Source organism: Odocoileus virginianus, chromosome 4, assembly GCF_023699985.2.
Source record: "Odocoileus virginianus isolate 20LAN1187 ecotype Illinois chromosome 4, Ovbor_1.2, whole genome shotgun sequence".
NCBI lineage: Eukaryota > Metazoa > Chordata > Mammalia > Artiodactyla > Cervidae > Odocoileus > Odocoileus virginianus.
Window position 1 is genome coordinate 1,034,275 of NC_069677.1, and position 22,428 is coordinate 1,056,702.

The 22,428-nt window shown below is 38.3% G+C and overlaps 2 protein-coding genes across 2 annotated transcripts in view; both read right to left on the minus strand.

Moving 5' to 3' along the window:
• The window catches only part of LOC110128743 (cilia- and flagella-associated protein 44), a 148,611-nt gene extending 145,103 nt beyond the window's left edge, over positions 1–3,508 (minus strand). The window contains exon 1 of the mRNA XM_070465929.1: positions 3,423–3,508. The gene's annotated coding sequence lies outside the window, so the exon portion shown is untranslated. The remainder of the gene's footprint in view (positions 1–3,422) is intronic.
• Positions 1,730–22,428, minus strand: part of SPICE1 (spindle and centriole associated protein 1) — a 59,455-nt gene continuing 38,756 nt past the window's right edge. Inside the window, exons 11-18 of the mRNA XM_020879664.2 lie at positions 19,014–19,145; positions 13,360–13,504; positions 12,192–12,416; positions 9,315–9,805; positions 6,576–6,759; positions 4,283–4,385; positions 3,423–3,510; positions 1,730–2,184 (exon numbers count right to left, since the gene is read on the minus strand). Of these exons, the coding sequence (XP_020735323.2) occupies positions 2,131–2,184; positions 3,423–3,510; positions 4,283–4,385; positions 6,576–6,759; positions 9,315–9,805; positions 12,192–12,416; positions 13,360–13,504; positions 19,014–19,145 (1,422 nt within the window). The 3' untranslated portion in view covers positions 1,730–2,130. The remainder of the gene's footprint in view (positions 2,185–3,422; positions 3,511–4,282; positions 4,386–6,575; positions 6,760–9,314; positions 9,806–12,191; positions 12,417–13,359; positions 13,505–19,013; positions 19,146–22,428) is intronic.

Consider the following 22,428-nt stretch of genomic DNA (forward strand, 5'->3'; position numbering starts at 1 on the left):
ATGCTGCTGGCTGGGGTTCATGTTTTAAGACCCACTGATGCTGTTGGCTCTGAAAGTTGATAAACAGGAGCTAATAAAGGCAGTTTAACTGTTAATTAAAACCAAATATGCACTAATTTATGATTTGGGGATAATAAATATCTTTATAATGATGTTTCCCAAACTTGGCTATTCACTGGAATCATCTCAGGAGGATTTTAATATACTAGTGCTTGTGTCCCCCCACCCCCAGCCCCCCAGAGATTCTAACTTAATTGGTCTGGAGTGAGGACTGGGAATTGGGAACTTTAGAAGGTCCTCAGATGACTCTAATGGCATCTGAAGTTGAGAAGCGTTACTTCAGAAGGCCTAAGAAAGAAAGCCTCCTTACTCTGCATCTATTATTATTGAAGTTTTTTCAATCTACTTTTGTATTTTATCAGCAAAAGCAAACATTAACAGGATGAAGACTTACATGCCAGTCCCATAGGTTGCCAGTGAGCTACTGGTAAAAGTTCTTCGCATTGTTTCTCAACTCTGACTGCACATGAAATCACCCTAAGTAGCTTTTAAAAATGTCATGCAAAGGCATCTTAGAGTTTGAAAGGAATATAGATGAAAAAAATAGTCAACAAGTTGGAGAATATGAAAGAAAATATTGAGTTGGCCAAAAAGTTCAACCCAATGTATGTCAAAATAATGCATTCACAAACCAAGCAGGTAACCGGACATTTCAATAATACAAGGAATAACACCAAAATGGTTTGATATGCCAGACAGGGAAAGTATTTATAAATACCAAGTTTTAAAAAGTGCAATACAGATGGAAGAATCTGCAATAATGCAAATGCACACAGATGACTTCACATAAATACAATCAGTGATACCTGTGCTGTCTGAGAAAGTTCCCTCAAGTAGTTTCAATGTGTTTCCCCTTCCCAGTCGCACCTCACTTAGGCTGAGAATTCCTATCATAGAGCCAAGGAACAGAGACCACCCCAAAACTCAAGTTTAAAATAGCAACCAATATGTGAGACCAAACAGGTACCTTGAGAAAAACCTACTCTGAAGGTATAGTAAATTAAAGGCTGGGAAAATGTGCTAGCAACGTTTTGTACTCAATTCTGTCCCAAACATTAAATAAGACATAAATCAATGTTTCTGTACTGAGATATTCAAGCTCAATTGTTATTTAATATACATTACCATAACTAATGTGACATTTTCACATTTGAAGACTATGTAAGAACTTTATAGTGAAGAGAAGACTCTTGAGAGTCCCTTGTACTGCAAGGAGATCAAACCACTCAATCCTAAAATGTTCAGTGTAAGGACTGATGCTGAAGCTGAAGCTTCAGTACTTTGGCCACCTGATGTGAAGAGCTGACTCTTTGGAAAAGACTCTGATGCTGGGAAAGACTGAAGGCAGGAGGAGAAGGTAATAACAGAGGATGAGATGGCATTACTGACTCGATGGACATGAGTTTGAGCAAGCTCCAGCACTTAGAGTTGGTGCTGGACAGGGAAGCCTGGTGTGGTATAGTCCATAGGGTTGAGTCAGGCACAACTGAGTGAACTGAACTGAACTGAAGAACTTTATAATATATATAACCACTCTTACCTGCTTAAGCAAATATAAATAAATACTCCCATGCTTACTTTTTAAAACCATACATTTGCTTGATAGAAAAAGTGATACACACAGTGACTTCCCCAAAAAAGGGGTGTTAAATTTTTCTGAAAGCCAGAATTTAGTCACACAGAGGCATTTTATTGTAAGTTACATGAAAACCAACTTAGTTCTTCAGAAAAAATAAACAACATTTAAGATATACTAGACCAAAAAATTCTGAATAAAGATGATAAAGATAAAAATATAATACTGAAAAAACCCTTGAATTTATTAGAATACACAATTTTAATTTTCCTCTAGTCAAATTTTATTCACAAGGCTACTTGTCGGAAATCTATTTGAAAAGGCGGAAATTAAAATAATTGCTTTATTTCTTGGTTCCGTTAGTGCTAATTCACAAGATCTTTGTTAAGTTTTATCTGAAAGAAAAACATAGAAACTTGATAGCAGGAGCAGGGAAAGGAGAGTATAAGTTCAAGAACATATTACTGAAAACAAACTCTACAACTCGACCTCACTTATGACATGTGAGTAGAAAGAGCAAACCAGCCTTCTTCACTTTGTTTCTCAATCTGTTGAACAAAGATGCAAAAAGACTTTAGAAAGTAATCAGGAGCACAAGACCACTCAAGATTTACAATTATTCATACCAAGTACAAAGAACCAAAGTTATCCTATACCACTGAATGGTACTAAAAATTATCGATACTAGCAATTTTTATTCTGTAACGAGACACTCCCAAATATTCCCTGGTCAACAGATCTCCTTATTGATTTGGAAGGCCTACTTTTTTAAAAAAGGATCAATCCAGTATTTTATGCAAGTCATACATACAACTTTTTAAAAAAACAAAAAGTTATTTGATCTTGGTAAATTAAATCTGTTACTAAATTTCAGAAATTAAGGGCAGATTATATAAAATAGTTTCCATTAAAGCTCTTTTTAGGATGTAAGAAACAGCAAAGAACAGACAAATCTTCCAGGGCTGGGCAACTGGGCTATCTGAGCCTATCAATTAATTTGGACTATAAATACTCAACACTTACTGAAGCACTCACTATCTGGTCTAATTACTGAAGCCAGTAATAAGAATAGCAAAGACCATTCTCCCCCATCAAACAGATGTTAGCTCACATTTGCAAACGTAATGTTTATGATTTTAAAGTTATCCTCACAATTTGCTATGACCAAACAAAGGAAAGTTATTAATATATTTTGCTGTATTACCAACACAGAAACATTCCTTTTGCAAAAAATCTGGATACATTGTAAGAAACTTAGTTTCTATATATTCCTGTAACAAATCAGAATACATAAAAATATGTAAGACATTTATTAACCTTTTGTGCTGGAATTCTCTAAATGTGGCATGAAACCTCTCTGTGGCACACTCAGATATGCACATTGGGGCAAAGTGACAAGGAGAGTGACAGGTCCCAGGGCTCCAGCTATCCCGAGGCCTATAAAGCCACAGCAAGGACTGAGGAAACCAGCACCTCATAAACCCACAACCCACCCAAGACACCCCTGTGTTTCTTGCCACACTGTTTAGATTGCTCTGCAGGAAACAATAATGTCCATCTTTGTTGAAATCTTATTGAATTGTATTCTATTCCTTAATTACCCTAGAAAACAAAAGTGCATGCTTGTTTTTTCTAATGAAGGTGAATTAGTATTTTCTTCTGAACATTTTATTATCTTTAAGATAAGAGGAATAATAATTAAGCATGACCGTTGCCAAATCAACCACCTTCCACTCTTGCCCTCCTAACCTCTACACACATTTCAGAATTACACTTTATCATATACCTTTGCTCTTGGATTAAGAGGCGTCAAGTGTCCACTTCCTGAGGTGGCATTTAAGGGAGAACAAGAATTACTAGCAGCCCCTGAAGATCTATTTAAAAGAAAAAAAAAAGTGAGAGAATAATCTATCATTATTAACCTTTAAAAATGATATAAGACACAATTCTCAATACTGCCAAGAGCTTGAAATGGAATAGCTGACTTAAATCCAAATGAGGTAAATTATTTGTAACATATTTTCACCAACCTAAGCCTTGTTTTAATTAGTAGATTTTCTTTTTTGAAGTATTTTTAGGTTTACAGAAAGACTGCATGGAATGTACAAAGACATTACAGTACCATACAGATAAGTTTTTAATATTAAAAGAGGAAGTACAGATGTGGAGGGGTGGGGGAGAAGGCTGAAGTCATGGAATAGTAATGAGATTTGGAGCAGTGTAGTGGTAGCATGTTGAGTGGACAAAGAGAGCCAGGTACATCCCCATTTACCAACCACATGTCCCATCTAGGCAAACCACCCAATTAGCTGTATGAGCTTTGGTTTCACTTACTGTAGAGAACAAAATACTATTGCTCAATTTATCCACACTGTCACATATTACCTCCAAATTTTGTAACCCATAAAGTGCTCCACATATGTGCCATTATCCCATTTTTGTTTTCAATAACCAACACAATGCTTTTCTACGTAATGAAGGATTTTTCCTCACTCCTCTTTTTCCCTGCCCTCCAAATTCTCCTCCCCCCATCACCTGATTTTTTTCTACATGAGTAAATCTATCTGAATCTAAGTCAGACACTATGCACTTCCTTTTTTCACAAAAAGCACAAAACATAAACCATGCTTTTGATTTTAACCCTACCTTCTCGAATTTAGCCCACTAGAAGGAGAGACAGTACTGCATTTTGAGCTTTCTGGGGCTTCTGCTCCTGGAATAGACACCTCAATTGTCCTCTTTCCTCCCTCTGTAATATAAAAATAAACATTTGTTACATTACCTTTCATTACAATGAAAATTAAAATTTAACTTGATTTCTGTCTTATTACAAATTTTACATTATAAATTTGAGGGTTCTGTCTATATTTTTATTATAATGGCCCACAAATACACTTCAAGGATTTTTTAAAAACAAACTGTGAGACAAAAAATTGTAGTCACTAGTGTCAATTCAGGAGCATGCCAGTTCTTAGAGAGACAATCTTCAGACAAGTGGTATCACATGTCAGAGCCTCAAGCGAAAAACAGAAATTAAGAACTATCCCTAAAGAACAGGAGATCCTGGTTAGAGTGGCTTATCTAAAGCTTTCCCAAAAAAAAAGGAAAAAGAAAAGTTCTGGAGTTACGCTGTAAAACTAAATCTAAATCTATTACATTACTGCCATTACTGAAGACATTAAATTTGGAGGGGAAAGTTGGCTGAAGAGTTCATATGGCCAATGGCAACTATAATTATGTACATTTTCAATATTTCAGAAGTAGATAATCAGTCAACAAATATTTACTAAGTATCTACTCATGAAAGGCTCTCAGTCAATGCTCCTGTGAATCACTGCTTAAAACTAGTGCTTTTTTAAGGGGTAATGACACTCTTTCAATTTTATAACATATTCCTTGGTTACCCTAGAAAACAAGAGGTTCTGCATGGCAAATGATTTATTTTTATCTCTATCATTATAGTCCACAGAGGTTCCTGTGAAACCAAGAATTTCACTTAAGAATACCTTAGACAAATAAGCACTGGAATGGAAAGAACAAGGTCGCAAATCTACCAATTTGCTTTAGAACTTCAGACAAATCACTCAACCTCTTTGTGTCTCGATTTACTTATTTATCAAAGAGTTGTATCAGCTTTGTCTGCTCTGAGTGGTGTCAAAAACTAAATGAGCCAACAAAAATGAAAGTATTACCCTCAAAGAACTACTGAAATACATGTCTCATTTTATCACAGGATTATTCTTAAGAGTGATCTGCTTTATTTTTCTTCACTGTACTTGGCATTAACTGACAGTGTCTCATATATTTATTTGTTTATTTGTATTGTCTGCTCCCCAACTGGAACCCTGGTGTGGTCAAGAGGGCCAGGAACTTGTCCTGTTCGATGCAGTATCCCCAGTGCCCAGAACATGGTGGCACATGGTTGGTATTCATATACATGGAGTGATTTCACTTATTTATTCTAGTCAGAAGTTGTCTCTAGACTTTCTAACTATGAAGAACAGTAGACAAAACTGCAATGTGAAAGGAGCCTAGAATAAACAAAGAGGAAGGGCCTTCGGGAAATGCACTATCCACCACTTTCTAGTACTTTATCCAAATCACTCTGTTTTCTGGGTCTGTTAAGTGTCAAAAAGAAAATAACTCTGAGAATAAAAGTCTTACTGGTAGATCCTTTAAAGGCAACCTACTTTAACCAGCCACAAGATGTAGGAATCTCTAAAACAGCATTGCTTGAACACCTCAGGGAGCACAACACTTACTGATACACAGCTTTGTCTTTTCCTGACAATTAGAACCTTCTCTGTATACCAGGCTCAATTAGTCTCTCTGGAATCTTTATGCAGCTCTACGCTTTAAGGTTCTTAATAATTGAATTTTTGGCTAAAGAGCAACTTGAGGTCTACTTTGTTTCATCAGTACCTTTTAGAATGTGATCACTATGACAACTAATTTTTCACTTATATTCCTATTGTTTAGAATTCCCTCTAGCATCCCACATTCCCTAAATGTAACAATGAATAGAAAGTTTAACTTACAAATGAAAATGTTTTAAAGGCTTTAACAGAATAATAACTTGTAATTTGTTGTTCATGAAATTCTAAAATATCATTTTGATGCTCATGTTTATAATTAGCTGCAGCATATGCCAAAATTGAATCATGTCCTGTAATCGATTCCATTTATATGTAGCACAACTTAGGAACTCAGACACCAAAGATGAACTGCAGGCACCATGAATAGCTTTCCAGAAGCTATAGTGGAGACTGGCCTTCTGGTCCCATTTCTGTCACTGAGGTCTGTTTCTTTCTATATACAATTGAAGACACTGAAATATACGGGCTTGAGATTTCTTTTAACTAAATATATATATACTCATAGTCAAGAAGGTGAAAGTTTCCATGCATCTAAGTTTTTAAATTATGAATTTGTGACTAACCAGACCATGCTCTGAGAGGTGACTGCACAGGTGATACTGGTGGAGAGGAAGGATTCAAGCCAATAAGCTTCTGCTGCTCTATTAACTGCAAGAGTTTTCCACGAGCCTCCATACTCTGTCGATTCAATTCTGCAATCCGTTCCTCCATGCTACTTGGTGTCAGAGGCTGCACCGCTGGAAAATTCTTTAAAAACAAAAAAAGACACAGATACCATGTTAAAAATAATCCAAACAATTCTCACTTTTTGTAAAAATAAACTTTTCCTCTAAGAGCCAGCAAATTAATATTCATAGTCCTTGCTACATGCAAACTTGAATAATGGGCAAACAGTAACAGAATTTACAGATCTCTTAATTTACAAATAAAGGCTAAAGTGGAGGGATACTTGTCCTTCTAATATCAATACCACATAAGCCTTCTAGTCCCTCTGTCCATGTAGAGTGACTATGGGACAAAGCAAAGCTTTCCTGCATCTCTTAGTGTTTGTTGAGCTGCACAAAGACCACATAAGCAAAGATACTACTCTTAGTGATTGACTTCTAAGTAATCCCTATTTAAAGACAGGTCTGGGGTTTGAATCACAATATACACAAGAGGTTCTGTTGTAGTTGAAACAGATGATTCTATAATTATAATCCTCATGCACCATGAGCTATTTGGCAAAGACTTCTAGGAATCGAATCACTCCTTCTGACCACATGTCAGCCCTTCCAGGCTGCTTTTGGCCTACAATACCTGATTTCAGAAGGCTGGTGACTGTAAAAGAATATGGGAAGTAAGAGTAAGAAGGAGCTACTCAAGGAATATCATGAAAGTTTGATGTGAAAATTCCTGAAAGAAATGTATATGTCACTCTTGAGTATTTCATTTAGTTAAAAACATCCCTTTGAGGGAAAATCAACTCCTAATAGAAGTCACTAATTTGCAGTTTACACTCATTAGTTAAAAAAGAGACAGCAAAATAGTACGAATTAAAAAAATAACAAAAAGAGTAGTGAGCACAATAAAACTAGATTGTCCTCTCTTGCCCGATTGCTACCCCAGTGGGAAAAGGGGGCAAACTCAATTTTTAATTCTGTGGTCTTTTTAAAACCAAGAGTTGCCTACTTCAAATAATCTTCAAAACTCTGCAAACACAGAAATGTTTCCATTGACTAGAACTGAGACGGTATGTATTGATAACCGCGGCCCACTCCTGATCTCCTTCTCGGCTTCTTCTGCCAATCCCTTCTGATGGCTGTTTCTGTGACTCAATATTCACATTCCCCCTGAGCCAGTGCTGACAGATGGCCCTCACCTCCACTCTCTTTCAACCTTCTTCATAGGGATCCTCAATCCACTGCTGCTAAAGCCCTTATGGAAGCCATCACTATGGATCCCCTAATCCACAAAGCTGGCCAGCTCCTTCCCATGGCCCCGTCCCCATCAGAACTCTCAGAGGTGCCACCCTGGCTTTGTTGCAAGGTAAAAGGAAGTCTCTCCCATCACTGGGATCAGCATGAAGGCATGTTTCACAATTGGAACTTAGAGTCCCTTTTCTCCCCATAAACAAGGCAATGAAGGTTTACATTGCTAGGTCAGCCTGCAGTGTACTTAACTTAGAAAATTTCAGCACAACAGTATGTAGACATTTTTTTATTTTTTTGCCTTTTTTAAAAAACTTAACTTCTTTTTATTGAAGGATAATTGCTTTACAGACTTGTGCTGTTTTCTGTCAAGCCTCAACATGAATCAGCCATAGGTATACATATATCCCCTCCCTTTTGAGACTCCCTCCCATTTCCCTCCCCATCCCACCCCTCTAGGTTGATACAGAGCCCCTGTTTGAGTTTCCTGAGCATACAGCAAATTCCCATTGGCTATCTATTTTACATATGGTAATGTAAGTTTCCATGTTACTCTTTCCATACATCTCACCCTCTCCTCCTCTCCCCATGTCCATAAGTCTATTCTCTATGTCTGTTTCTCCACTGTTGCCCTGTAAATAAATTCTTCAGTACCATTTTTCTAGATTCTGTATATATGTGTTAGAATATGATATTCATCTTTCTCTTTCTGACTCACTTCACTCTGTACAATAGGTTCTAAGTTCATCCACCTCATTGGAACTGACTCAAATATGCCCAGTGTGTAGGCTTTTGCTCCTCAAAATGTAATCCTCAGACCAATATCATTTGAAATTTATTAGGAACGCACAGGTTCTACCTCAGACCCACTCAATCAGACACTGCATATTAGCAAGATCCCCAGATAATTCATATACATTAAAGTCTGACTTCAATAATTCTTTAAAACATCATTTCCATATGAGAATGCATTGTGTCCTAAAAAATTAACTACTCATGAGTTGAGGGCCAACTACATGCAACTCTCTTTTATGAGCCCCTTTGAGAGTAAAAATGATTTCAACTAAAATGCAGTTGTGGGGCAAATGTTCAAAACATATTTGTTCTACATTCTATATTAAAAATTTCATTCCTAGCTTAATTTTAGCTTTTCTACCCATTTTACTTTTGTCCTATTTTCCTCATTCATTTTCCCATTTAAATTTTATGTTGTCTTCTTCTAACGTGTGTGACATAAACTGATAAAAAACCTCTACTTATTTTGTGATGAAGACATGACAAAGCGTAAGTCCTCTAGTACCAGCCTCAAAGATATCCAGGATCATTTCTAGATGGTCCCGTAATAAACTTAAATTCCCACACATCTGGAGTCAATCCTTAACTGGTACTCACAGCCATCGTGTCACTGGCGTGACTTGTCTCCTGTCTGTTAAACTCCCGAAGTCCGTCCCCTTGTTCTCCCCTTGGACCAATAATATTACTCAGATGTGCCCTGATAGCTGAATTCTGCAGGGTCAACTCTGCAATTCGTGCCATGATGTCCTTTCTCTGTATTAATGTCTCATTTGTTCTAAGCTGTTGCCCATCTCCCAACACCAGGGGTTCTTCTGAGAGTGTGGGGTTTCTTGATTGCTGCATGCTTGACCGCGAACTGCAGACAGGTTGTGAGAGGCTAACAAAAGGAGCCTGGGTTTTGCTCTGCAAGTCTTCTCCCATGTGAGAGGCCCTCCACCTCTGAGTGAAGAGGTGACTCTCGTCACTTGAGTTCTGAATGTCTGCGCCAACAGGTAAGGTCTTCTTTTCCCAATTTTGTTCCTTTTCAATTAATTCTATGGTTGGAGGAATTCGTGGAGCAGGACGAGTTTGAACAGTCCTCCTCAATACTGTAGATACAGTTAGAACATAACAAACATGTATTGTTGAATCACAGTTGGCACTATAATCATCTCATAACCCACCCCCCCACTTAGTAGTTAGCATTTGAGAAGCATTTCAAAGGAAGGATTTGGTTTCTGAATGCCTCAATTATTTTAACAGGGAATATACCAGCAATACTACTCCTAATAATCAAGTACAGAGTCTTTTATAGTCCTTAGAGCTTTATCAGCAACCTTGTGAAAAACCATCTACCTAGTTCACATTTTAACACATATATTAAACTCACATCTGGGAATTCTGGGGGGAGTATAGACACGTAATGTAAACTAAAGATGGATGGGGAAGTATCTCTGAAGAAGTAAACTTTTTATTTACTTTTTTGCTTTGTATTTTGGGAGGTTTTTTTGGCCACTCTATGTGTGGATCTTAGTACCCCTATCAGGGCTCGAACCTGCAGCCCCTGCATTGGGATTACAGAGTCGTAACCATTGGCCCATCAGGGAAGTCCCAAGAAGTAACACTTGAATGATTACATATGTGGCAGAGAGTGGAGCAAAGACCATTACAATCAGAGATAACAACATATGTGAAGGCCCCAAAATAGGAAAGAGCAAAGAAAGGAGCCCAGTCTGTCTGTAGCATACCAACAAGGGAGCATCGGGGAATACAATATATAAGACTAGAGAAGCATGCAGGGGCCATTTCTCACAGAGCTTTTTAAGCCATGTTAGAAATTTTATAATTTAATCCAAGAGCAATGAAATCTGGAGAAGGTTTGTCCACAACTCAATTTACATAATTTACATTTACTAAATGCTGTAGAAATTAGAAGGTCCAGGAAGAGAAGCAGGGAGACCAGCAAGCAACTGTAGTAGTCAAGAAGAAAGATGATGGTAGCTTTGACTAAGGTATGTTGGCTATGAAGAAGGAAAGAAGTAGACACATTCGAGAAATATCTTGGCAACTGAACTACAAATGATGCACTGAAAGCAAGAAGTGAGGGAAAATGCAGAGTATGACAGCATGCACAAATGAATGGATGGCGATGCTGTTTAGTAAGATGGAGCCCATCAGGAGAACAGATTTAGGGGAAGGAGGATTATCAAGAATTGTTTTGAACATGCTAAGCTTAAGGTGCCTATATATCAATCCAAGGAGATGAAACATGGGTCAGAAACTCAAGAGATCATCTAGGCGAAGATCTAAAACTGGAGGTCACTGGCATATAGAAGGTATTGGAAGCCACAAACACAGTGAGATTATTTAGACAGAAGTAATAGTGAGAGAAGAAACCAGTATCAGGACATGAAGAACTTAATATTGAGAGTGAGGTAGGTAATAGCAACCCACTCCAGTGTTCTTGCCTGGAGAATCCCAGGGACAGGGGAGCCTGGTGGGCTGCCGTCTATGGGGTCGCACAGAGTCAGACACGACTGAGAGACTTCACTTTCTTTCACTTTCAAAGTATTATTTGCTTGGGCTCCAAAATCACTGCAAACAGTGACTGCAGCCATGAAATTAAAAGACACTTGCTCCTTGGAAGAAAAGCTATGACAAACCTAGACAGCATATTAAAAAGCAGAGACATCACTTGGCTGACAAAGGTCCATAGTCAAAGCTGTGGTTTTTCTGGTAGTCATGTACGAATGTGAGAGCTGGACCATAAAGAAGGCTGAGCACTGAAGAACTGAGGCTTTCAAATTGAGGTGTGGGAGAAGACTCTTGAGAGTACCCTGGAGAGCAAGGAAATCAGTCAGTCCTAAACGAAATCAGCCAGTCCTAAACCAAATCAATCTTGAATATTCACTGGAAGGACTGATGCTGAAGCTAAAACTCCAATACTTTGGCCACCTGATGCAAAGAGCCAACTCATTAGAAAAGACGCTGATGCTGGGAAGATTGAAGCCAGGAGAAGGGGACAACAGAGGATGAGATGATTAGATGGCATCACTGACTCAATGGACATGAGTTTGAGCAAGCTCCAGGAGATAGTGAAGGACAGGGAAGCCTGGTGTGCTGCAGTCCATGGGGTTGCAAAGAGTTGGACGCGACTGAGCAACTGAACAACAATACCCCTGGACCATACAGACAAATGGGATATCCCCTTACTCTGCATTTCATTGCTGAGAACTTGGTCCTTTGATCTGAGTTTAACTGACATTTACAAGGCCTGATAGAACAGATACATGATGAAATTCACTGTCACATTTCACCATAGGTATAATGCACATGATATAAACCACTCTGAAAAACTCTCCTTCAGCTAAAAGGTTAAAATGATCATCAGTACCTTTTCAAATCTTGTTTATAAGGGAACAATGAACATACTGTATGACATATATGAAGCAAAGAAAAACAACTGCCATATAACTTTAGAAGAAGCCTGCTTACCGTCCTGCAAAGGAGAGAATTCTGAGTTGCTCTTCTGCCTGGGTGGTGTTAACAACACTGCTGGCTCAAATATATGTCCTGGAAGATTGCTGGCCAGGTTCTCACTTTCTGGAGGGTTTGGCACCTGAGACAGTTTGATAGGCAGATCTTCCTGTGGGAACTCAACGATGTCTTCTCCTCTGAACATCAGTGGCACAGAGACACTAGCCTTTACAGCTGGGTCCTCTGAAGATGAGAGGTTATTAGTACTCAAAGGAATTATGAGCACACTTCAGGCACTTAGACATAGGTGCATTTCCACAGAGGGCAAAATCATGTGGCCTCTGGAGCCCTCACTTTCTAGTCCATACCCTCACTGAGCAGTCACTCACAAGCCAAGCTCCTGTGGTGCCAGCACTGGGAGGAAGTGGCTATTTTGGAGAAAAGCACTGCCCTTGAAGATCTGCCCTCACCACTGAGTTTACGTCATGCAAGTTAAATTTTAGAGTCAGCCACTTCTAAGAAAACAGAGACACGCATCAAAGTAAAAAACACAAAAAATGCTCAATGTCCTATTTAGCCTATAGCATATGATAATGGCAGACGAGGTGAAGACAGGCTTTCAAAGCATCACCATGAATGAACTAAGGTCACGAATTTCTGAAATTCAGTATTTTTTTCTTCTCAAGACCATCTCTTCCCCTCCAAACCAGGGGTACCCTAATTAAAGGTGCTGGCACTAAATTCCCACATGTCTAGGAAGCTAGTTGTGCTACTTTCTATTTCTGTGACTTTATTAAGTTACCAACCCTCTCTCCAAGCCTTAGTTTTCTCATCTAAAAAGTGGGGATAACAATGACACCTATCTCATAAGACTGAGTGAAGAACTCTTTTGAAAATTAAATGAAAGCTATATTATGAGAATTAAATGAGATAATGCATGTAAAACACTGCAAAAGAACCTGGCATAGAGCAAGTATCCAATAAATATTAGCTGGAATAATTATGGCAAATATAATGGTGATAATGCTACCTATCCATGAACAGACAATAGTTACATTTAACTATATAGTTACATATAAATTTACATTATATAGTTACATATAAATAGTTACATATAAATTTATAGTTTTGTTTTCTCTGAAAGTATTTTAATGCCCATCTGGGATAGTAAGATTATTCCACTCACCTGGATTATCCATATTTCTCTGACTTGTGGCTCCCCTTTCTAAGGCCTGACTTTCTTTGTTACTTATCACAGGACAGTTCTTAATAGCATGTGTGAGTGATATAAGCTGCTCATCTGTTGTGATCATGTACTGCTGAAGTCTCGCCTAGAGAAAAATGAACAAAATAATATCATTGGCTTATCAGAAAGCAAATCACCTAGGTGTGTTTAACTATATCATTGTTTTAAATATTCTAGGAATTTCGGCCTTTTATTTAAATACTAAAACCATGCATTCATGAAAATATATAATTATGAACATTTTTCAAAATTCTTTGATAGAAGGATGGTTAAATAAATCATGGAATATTATTAATAAATAAATACACTGCTACAACAGTAAGAATGAACCTTTTCATAGGGCTTTCAATTTATAAAATCTCTTTTATAATAGATTTCATACCTATTGACTGATGATGATACCTACTGACTCTTAAGCTACCCCAAAAGACCAAGGAGGAAACTCAATAGAATATTATTCAGGTACTTAAACTGATAAACATAAGCATTATAAAAATGTATGGTAATGCATATAAAATAGTGTTAAGAGATTATATATATGTATATGTGTATTATATATTACAGTTGACACTTGAACTAGACAGGGTTAGGGGCATCGACACTCTGTGCAGGTAAAAGTCATGTATAACTACCACTGGCCCTCCATATTCAAGGTTCTGCATCCACAGATTCAACCAGCCACAGACTGTAGTACATATATATTGAAAAAAACTCACATATAAGTGAACCAGCACAGAAGAAACTGGTGCAGTTCAAGGATCAACTGTACATATAAAGAGACATACATAGCTCCAACATGAACAGACATTTGTTAAATGTCGGGTGCGGTCAGAAGTCAGAAATATTATTAGTAGGACTGTTGAATGATATATAATAAACATTTTTATATTTGTCCAAATTTTTCCCAAAATCCACATCACATATCCAATAGATCCCTCAACATCTCCACGAGGAACTCACATAAGCTTCTCAAACTTAAAATACAAAAAAACCAACTCCTCGTAAACATTCCTGCCTCATCAATAACAACTCCATTCTTCCAACTGCTCGGGCCAAAACTCTGACTCTTCTTTCACATCTTCTCCTTCACTCCATATCCTGTCCATCAGCAAATCCTACTGGTTGACTTCAAAATATATTCAGAATTTGGTTACTTTTCACAACCTATCCCACTTACAACCTATCCCACTTACAACCAAGCTGCCATGTCTCACCTTAATTATTCTGGACTCCTGTCTGTAATATTCTACTTCTGTGTTTGACCACCTACAGTCTAGTCCTACACTGCTCCCAACCTGCACCCTGGAGCACCAATATGGACTCACGGGGGCACCACAGGACATTTTTTAAATCGCAAGGAAACTGCTGATGCTCAATATCTGTCAGGTACTAGTGACCTACTAGCTCGAAGTGTTCACAGATTCAACATTAGATCAAGATACACCCCTTTTGATGATACCATATCTTCCTAAGGCTGAGTTTTCAGTAGCTGCCATGCTAAAAAAGCAACACTGCATAAAAATAATTATGGAACAAGAAATAAGAGTGATGGTGTTCAATATGATTCCAGGCTATGAGAAGCTGTACAATGCCCAATAGGTATACATGTTCCATTAGTAAATAACTATGGTTATTTAATCATGAATAAAAAAATAAAATACTTTTTCTATCAGTTTTCATGTATTATTTTTTTCACACAGCATCTAAGTTGTTAATGCACAAATACTTACTGTGGTGATGGAATTCCAATTGAGCTATTTCAAATCCTGAAAGATGATGCTGTGAAAGTACTACACTCAATACGCCAGCAAATCTGGAAAACTCAGCAGTGGCCACAGGACTGGAAAAGGTCAGTTTTCATTCCAATCCCAAAGAAAGGCAATGCCAAAGGATATTCAAACTAACGCACAATTGCACTCATCTCACACGCTAGTAAAGTAATGCTCAAAATTCTCCAAGCCGGGCTTCAGCAATACGTAAACCATGAACTTCCAGATGTTCAAGCTGGTTTTAGAAAAGGTAGAGGAAACAGAGATCAAATTGCCAACATCCACTGGATCATTGAAAAAGCAAGAGAGTTCCAGAAAAACATCTATTTCTGCTTTGTTGACTATGCCAAACCCTTTGACTGTGTGGATCACAATAAATTGTGGATAACTCTGAAAGAGATGGGAATACCAGGCCACCTGACCTGCCTCTTGAGAAACCTGTATGCAGGTCAGGAAGCAACAGTTAGAACTGGACATGGAACAACAGACTGGTTCCAAATAGGAAAAGGAGTATGCCAAGGCTGTATATTGTCACCTTGCTTATTTAACTTATATGCAGAGTACATCATGAGAAATGTTGGGCTGGAAGAAGCACAAGCTGGAATCAAGATTGCTGGGAGAAATATCAATAACCTCAGATACACAGATGACACCACCCTTATGGCAGAAAGTGAAGAGGAACTAAAAAGCCTCTTGATGAAAGTGAAAGAGGAGAGTGAAAAAGTTGGCTTAAAGCTCAACATTCAGAAAACTAAGATCATGGCATCTGGTCCCATCACTTCATGGCAAATAGATGGGGAAACAGTGGAAACAGTGTCAGACTTCATTTTTCTGGGCTCCAAAATCACTGCAGATGGTGATTGCAGCCATGAAATTAACAGATGCTTACTCCCTGAAAGGAAAGTTATGACCAACCTAGACAGCATATTAAAAAGCAAAGACATTACTTTGCCAACAAAGGTCCGTCTAGTCAAGGCTATGGTTTTTCCAGTGGTCATGTATGGATGTGAGAGTTGAACTGTGAAGAAAGCTGAGCACCGAAGAATTGATGTTTTTGAACTGTGGTGTTGGAGAAGACTCTTGAGAGTCCCTTGGACTGCAAGGAGATCCAGGAACCAGTCCATCCTAAAGGAGATCAGTCCTGGGTGTTCACTGGAAGGACTGATGCTGAAGCTGAAACTCCAATACTTTGGCCACCTCATGGGAAGAGCTGACTCATTGGAAAAGACCCTGAGGCTGGGAGGGATTGGGGGCAGGAGGAGAATGGAACGACAGAGGATGAGATGGCTGGATGGCATCACTGACTCGATGGACATGAGTTTGGGTAAACTCCGGGAGTTCATGATAGACAGGGAGGCCTGGCGTGCTGCGATTCATGGGGTCACAAAGAGTCAGACACGACTGAGTGACTGAACTGAACTGAACTGAATATATGGAGCCGCTGGGTATTTTCTTTGGCCTAGGGGTGTCCTGAGACACTAAGGTCACTGTAAACAGAGACAGGGCGGTGATCTCTGATCTGATCTCAAAACAGTCGCCCAGAGTGATTCTCTTAAAACTGAATTAAATCACATCTCTTCCCAAATCCCTTCTGCGGTTTCCTATTTCATTCAGAACAAAAGTCCAAGCCCTCACCCAGCCTGCAGGGCCCCTGTGATCTGACTTCCTGCTCCTGTCTCCTCCTGTGCACCCTCTCCCACATCCCACCCCTGCCACCCTGGTCTCCTTGGTGGCTTTTGAGCTCAACAGCTATGCTCCCACCTCAGGACCTAAGCCCTTGCTGCTCCTTTGCAGTGAGTGCTCTTTGCTCAGCTATTGGCAGGCTTGCTCTCTCATCTCCTCAGACAGACATGTCCCATCCCATTTATACCCTCCCATCCCAAACCCTTCCCATCCCTCTTACTAGCTTTGTTTTACTTTATGATACATAATAACCATCTAACTAACAATATACTTCACTTTTTAGGGGGCAAAGTTTATTTAGAATGTAAGTTCCTTGAAGACCAAGATTTTTTTGTCATTCACTACTCTATTTCCTGAACCTGGAACAGTGCCAGATACACAGTAAGTACTCAATAAAGATTGCTGAACATATTAGTACACTTTAAGAGTGCCTATCTTCCTAAGAGAATTGAAGATATATCCTGACACAATTGGGGCTTCCTAGGTGACACTAGTGGTAAAGAACCCACCTGCCAATGCAAGAGATGTAAGAGACATGGGTTTGATCCCTGGGTCAGGAAGATCCCCTGGAGGAAGGCATGGCAACCCTTCACTGTTCTTACCTGGAGAATCCCATAGACAGAGGACCCTGGTGGGCTACAGTCCATAGGATCGCAGAGTTGGACACGACTGAAGAGACTTAGCATGCATGCACGTTCACACAAATACTTGTACATGAACATCCACAGCAGCATTATTCATTCATCATACCAAAAGGGAGAAACAACTCAAATGTCCTTCAACTAATGAATGGATAATCAAAATGTGGTAGAGCCCATACTAGATTATTGAGCAATAAAGAGGAATGCAGTACTAACACACAGGACAACATGGATGAACCCTGAAAACATGATGTGCTGTGAATGAAGCCAGACACTAAAGACCACATACTGCATGATTCCACCTAGATAAAATATTCAGATTAGGCAAATCTATAAAATCATACAGCAGATTTGTCGTTTCCAGGGACTGAAGGGAGTAGAGTGAATGATAATGTGTGTGGAATTTCTCTCTGGGGTGATATACTCTGGAGTTAGATAATGGTACTAGCACAGAAAAAAACACCAAACTGCACACTACAAAACGGTGTGTTAAATGGTATGTGAACTATATTTAGAGTCTGTCATATAGAGTGAAGTAAGTCAGAAAAAGAAACACAAATATCATATATTAATGCATATATAAGGAATCTAGAAAAATTGAACTGATAAATATATTTGTAGGGCAGGAATAGAGACACAGACATAGAGAATGGACCGTGGACACAGGAGGGGAAGGAAAGGGTGGGATGAATTGAGAGAGTAGCACTGACATATATATACTACCATGCATAAAACAGATAGCTAGTTGGAAGTGCTGTATAGCACAGGGAGCTCAGCTTGGTGCTCTGTGATGACCTAGAGGGGTGGGACGGTGGGGGTGGGAAGGAGACTTAAGAGGGAGGGAATATATGCATACATATAACTGATTCTTGTTGTACAGTAGAAACTAACACAACATTGTAAAACAATTATACTTCAATTTTAAAGAAATTGTATGTGAATGATATATCAATGAAAATCACATGCCTTGTATCTAATGCCCATTGACACAAACACAGCTTGTCTACTACTGATTTCCTAGTCTCTTGTGGCTGATAAATAAAAGTATCAGTAACTATAACCACTGTTTAACAAAAAGATTAATAAAGATACTGAAGATACTATAAACAACTTTAAATGGCATATATTATAGGAAGGTTCCTCACAGGGTATCCTCTGTTATTTAAAATGAAAAGCAGCTGTCATAACACTCATTTCACATATTGGATAAACCACTATAATATGAGTAGTTTTTATTTAAACATAGATTCTGTCTTCCCCAGTAAATATAAGTTTCTTAAAGACAGGGTATTTATTCTACACTATTTATAATTCAAGTTTTTACTACAGTACCTCCAATATAATAAATGTTCTTGAAAAGTTACTGCTGAGGATACTAAAGAAATGATAAATAATCACACCAGCACAACTAAATCAAAGGCAACTAAAAGAGAATCTCATACACCTGTAAAGATGTTTTATACTACTAAACACAGAAAAGTTTTGCATCTCATCTAAATACCTGGGTAGCAGTATTTTCTTCTCTGAGGAAAAGAACTTCAGCTGTCAGCGCATCAATGAGCTCTCGATGATCACCTAACGCTTGTTCCAGTTGCTGCCTTGTCTCTACTTCTTTACGCAGTTGAAGCTCACTCTACCAAAAAAAAAAAAATCAAATAAACTCCCCTCCATAACATCACATGTTGCAAACTAAAAGTTTCTAATCAAAGCTATCAAAGAAGAGAATACTTACAAAGTATATATTATGTGACAGTAATAAAAATTAAATATTTTTATTAAAAGGTTTATATTTCATTGAAATGTGCTGCTTTATCATCTTCCTTTCTTTAAATATAAAACAATGAACAGAATGACGTGTAAAATCAAACAACTACAATTTTTGTAGAAGAGAGGAGAAGGAAGTACATATACAAACTGCTTGAATACATGCAGGCCATTTCAAGGACAGACTGATAATGACAGTTGGCTACAGGAAGTAAACAAGTTAAGTGAAAGTCAGGGGTGGGGATTTTTCACCATACAGTCTTTTGTTATCTTTGAATTGCATACCATGGTAAATGTATCACCAGTTCAAAAATTAAGTTTCTTAAAATGTAATTAAAAATAAAAAACAGGCTTAAATGATTAAGCTTCGTAAAACAAGTGATTAACTAAAAAGTACATGCTTCTAAGCCTGTAATATGTTCAGAGAGCCAAAAGTACACTCCTAGAGATTCCTAATTTATAGATGTTAAGAATGTTAAGACTGTCACAAGTCTGACAGTAAAACAAATTTGTAAAAAGCAAATTTAGATAGATCTCCCCAAGACGGTGAAGTCCTTCTGAACCTGAGGTCACCTCCTATTATGAAAACACCAAAATCACAACTAACTGCTGAATAACCATCTACAGACAAAAAAGATATTCTACTTTCAAAGACAAAGAAGCAGCCACAACAGGATTGTAGGAGGGGTGCATTCATGATACAATCAAACCCCATCACCTCTGAGTGGGCAACCCACAAACTGGAAAATAACTATATCACAGAAGTTCTCCCAAGGGAGAGTTCTGAGTCCGACATCAGGCTCCCCAGTCTGGCATCAGGAGGAGGAGCCCCCAGAGTATTTGGCTTTGAAAGCCAGTGGAGCTTGACCACTGGAACTGCACAGAACTGGGAGAAACAGAAATGTCACTTTTGGAGGGCACATGCAAGGTAATCATGCACACCAGGACCCAGGGGAAAAAGCAGTGACTTCATAGGAGCCTGTGCCAGACCTACTTGCTGGTCTCGGAGGGTCTCTCAGGGAGGTAGATGGTGGCTTTGGCTCACTGTAGAAACAAGGACATTGGTTGTGGAGGTACTGGGTATTCACTGGTGTGAGCTGTCCTGGATACTACCACTTTGATGCCAAGACCTAGCTCCACCCAACAGTCCGAAGGCGCCAGTGGTGGGATGTCTCAGGCCAAACAACCAACGGGGCAGAAACACAGCCCCACCCACCAGCAAACAGGCTGCTTGAAGTCTTCCCGAGTCTACAGCCATCTCTAAACACACCCCTTGACACAGCCCTGCCCACCAGAGGTACAAGACTCAGCTCCACCCACCAGTGGCAGACACCAGTCCCTCCCACCAGGAAACCTCTGAGAAAAGCTTCATCTACTAGGAGGCAGAAACCAGAAGAGAAACTATAATCAAGCACCCCATGGGACCACAAACACAGAAAGTTAGACAAAATGAAACAGCACAGGATTATGTCCCAGAAAAAGGAATAAGATAGAGCCCCAGAAGAACAGCTAAGTGAAATGGACAACAACATCTGAATTAAAAACCTGCAACAAACAAAAGCCCAGGACTGGATGGCTTCACAGGTGAATTTCATCAAACATTTAGAGAAACGTTAATGTCCATGTTTCTGAAATTATTTCAAAATCTGCTGAGGAAGGAACCCTCCCAAACTCATTCTATGAGGCCACCATCACCCTGATACCAAAACCAGACAAAGATCCAACAAAAACTAAAAATAAGAATCAGCATGTCTGAGCAATTAACACTTTTTTTTTTGGTGTGCATTGTCTCACTTATTACCCTCCCAAAAGTTAAACTAATGCATACTTCACAAGCGGAGTATTTGTACCTTCACCAACTTTTGCAAATCTTAGGGTGGAAAATGATATTCCATTGTTATTTTAATTTTCATTTCTTGACTACTAATCAGGTTGAATACCTTTTCATGTGTTTTTTTGGCAGTTTGTTTCTTCTTTTGAAGTTGTGCTGTTCATGAGTCTTCACTTACTTTTGGGGAAGAGAAGATTACTTCTCTCTTTTTAAATTGATATATAAGAATTCTTCAGAAAATAGAGATACTAACTTCTTTTGCTCAGTCATGTCAGACTCTGCGATCCCATGGACTGTAGTCCACTAGGCTCCTCTGTCCAAGGAATTCTCCAGACAAGAATACTGGAGTGGATAGCCATTCCCACCAACATTTTACATAAATATTCCTTTTGACCTAGCTGATAAGCTTGTAGAAATAAACAAATGAACAAAAATTAATATACATTATTTCTTTTTCCAGGTTAGCTTATTTTAAAAGTTTTAATTATATCCAAATGACAAATTAAATAAATAGTAGTACAGCCATATAACTGCATACTCTTAAGCACTGGAAAAGAAAAAGAAATCTATATGTATTAGCATAGAAAGATGTCCATGAAATATTTTAGGTTGAAAAAATTTAAAGAAGAGTGGATCTAATGTGATTTATCTATAAGATTTATCTGTGCTAATATATGAGTTTATTAGACACATCAAACGATTTCTGGAAAACCATACATAAATTATAGCAATGGTCATGTCTGTGGGTTAAAATTAAAAGGAATTTCACTTTCAAAAAAAAAAGAATCAGCATGTGTGATACAGATTTAGTATAATTAAAACCACATTGTGGCTTATAAAAAAAAATCCAACAAAAAAGAAAATTACAGGATGATATCACTGATGAACACAGACACAAAAGCATTCCACAAAATACTAGCAAACTGAATCCAACAATATGTTAAAAGAATCACACACCATTAGCAAGTGGGATTTATCCCAGGGATGCCAAGGATTTTTCAGCATCTGCAAATGATTCCTCATGAGATACCATGTTAACAAACTGAAAAATAAAAACCATATGATCATCTCAATAGATGGAGAAAAGCTTTTGTCAAAACCCAACATCCATTTATGATAAAAAAACTCTTTCAGAAAGCAAGCACAGAGGGAATCCTGCCTCAACATATTAAAGGCCATATATGCAAACCCACAGCTAACATCATACTCAACAGTGAAAAGCTGAAAGAATTTCCTCTAAGATCAGGAACGAGACAAAGATGTTCACTCTCACCACTTTTATGCAACATAGTTTTGGAAATCCTATCCATGGTTATTAGAG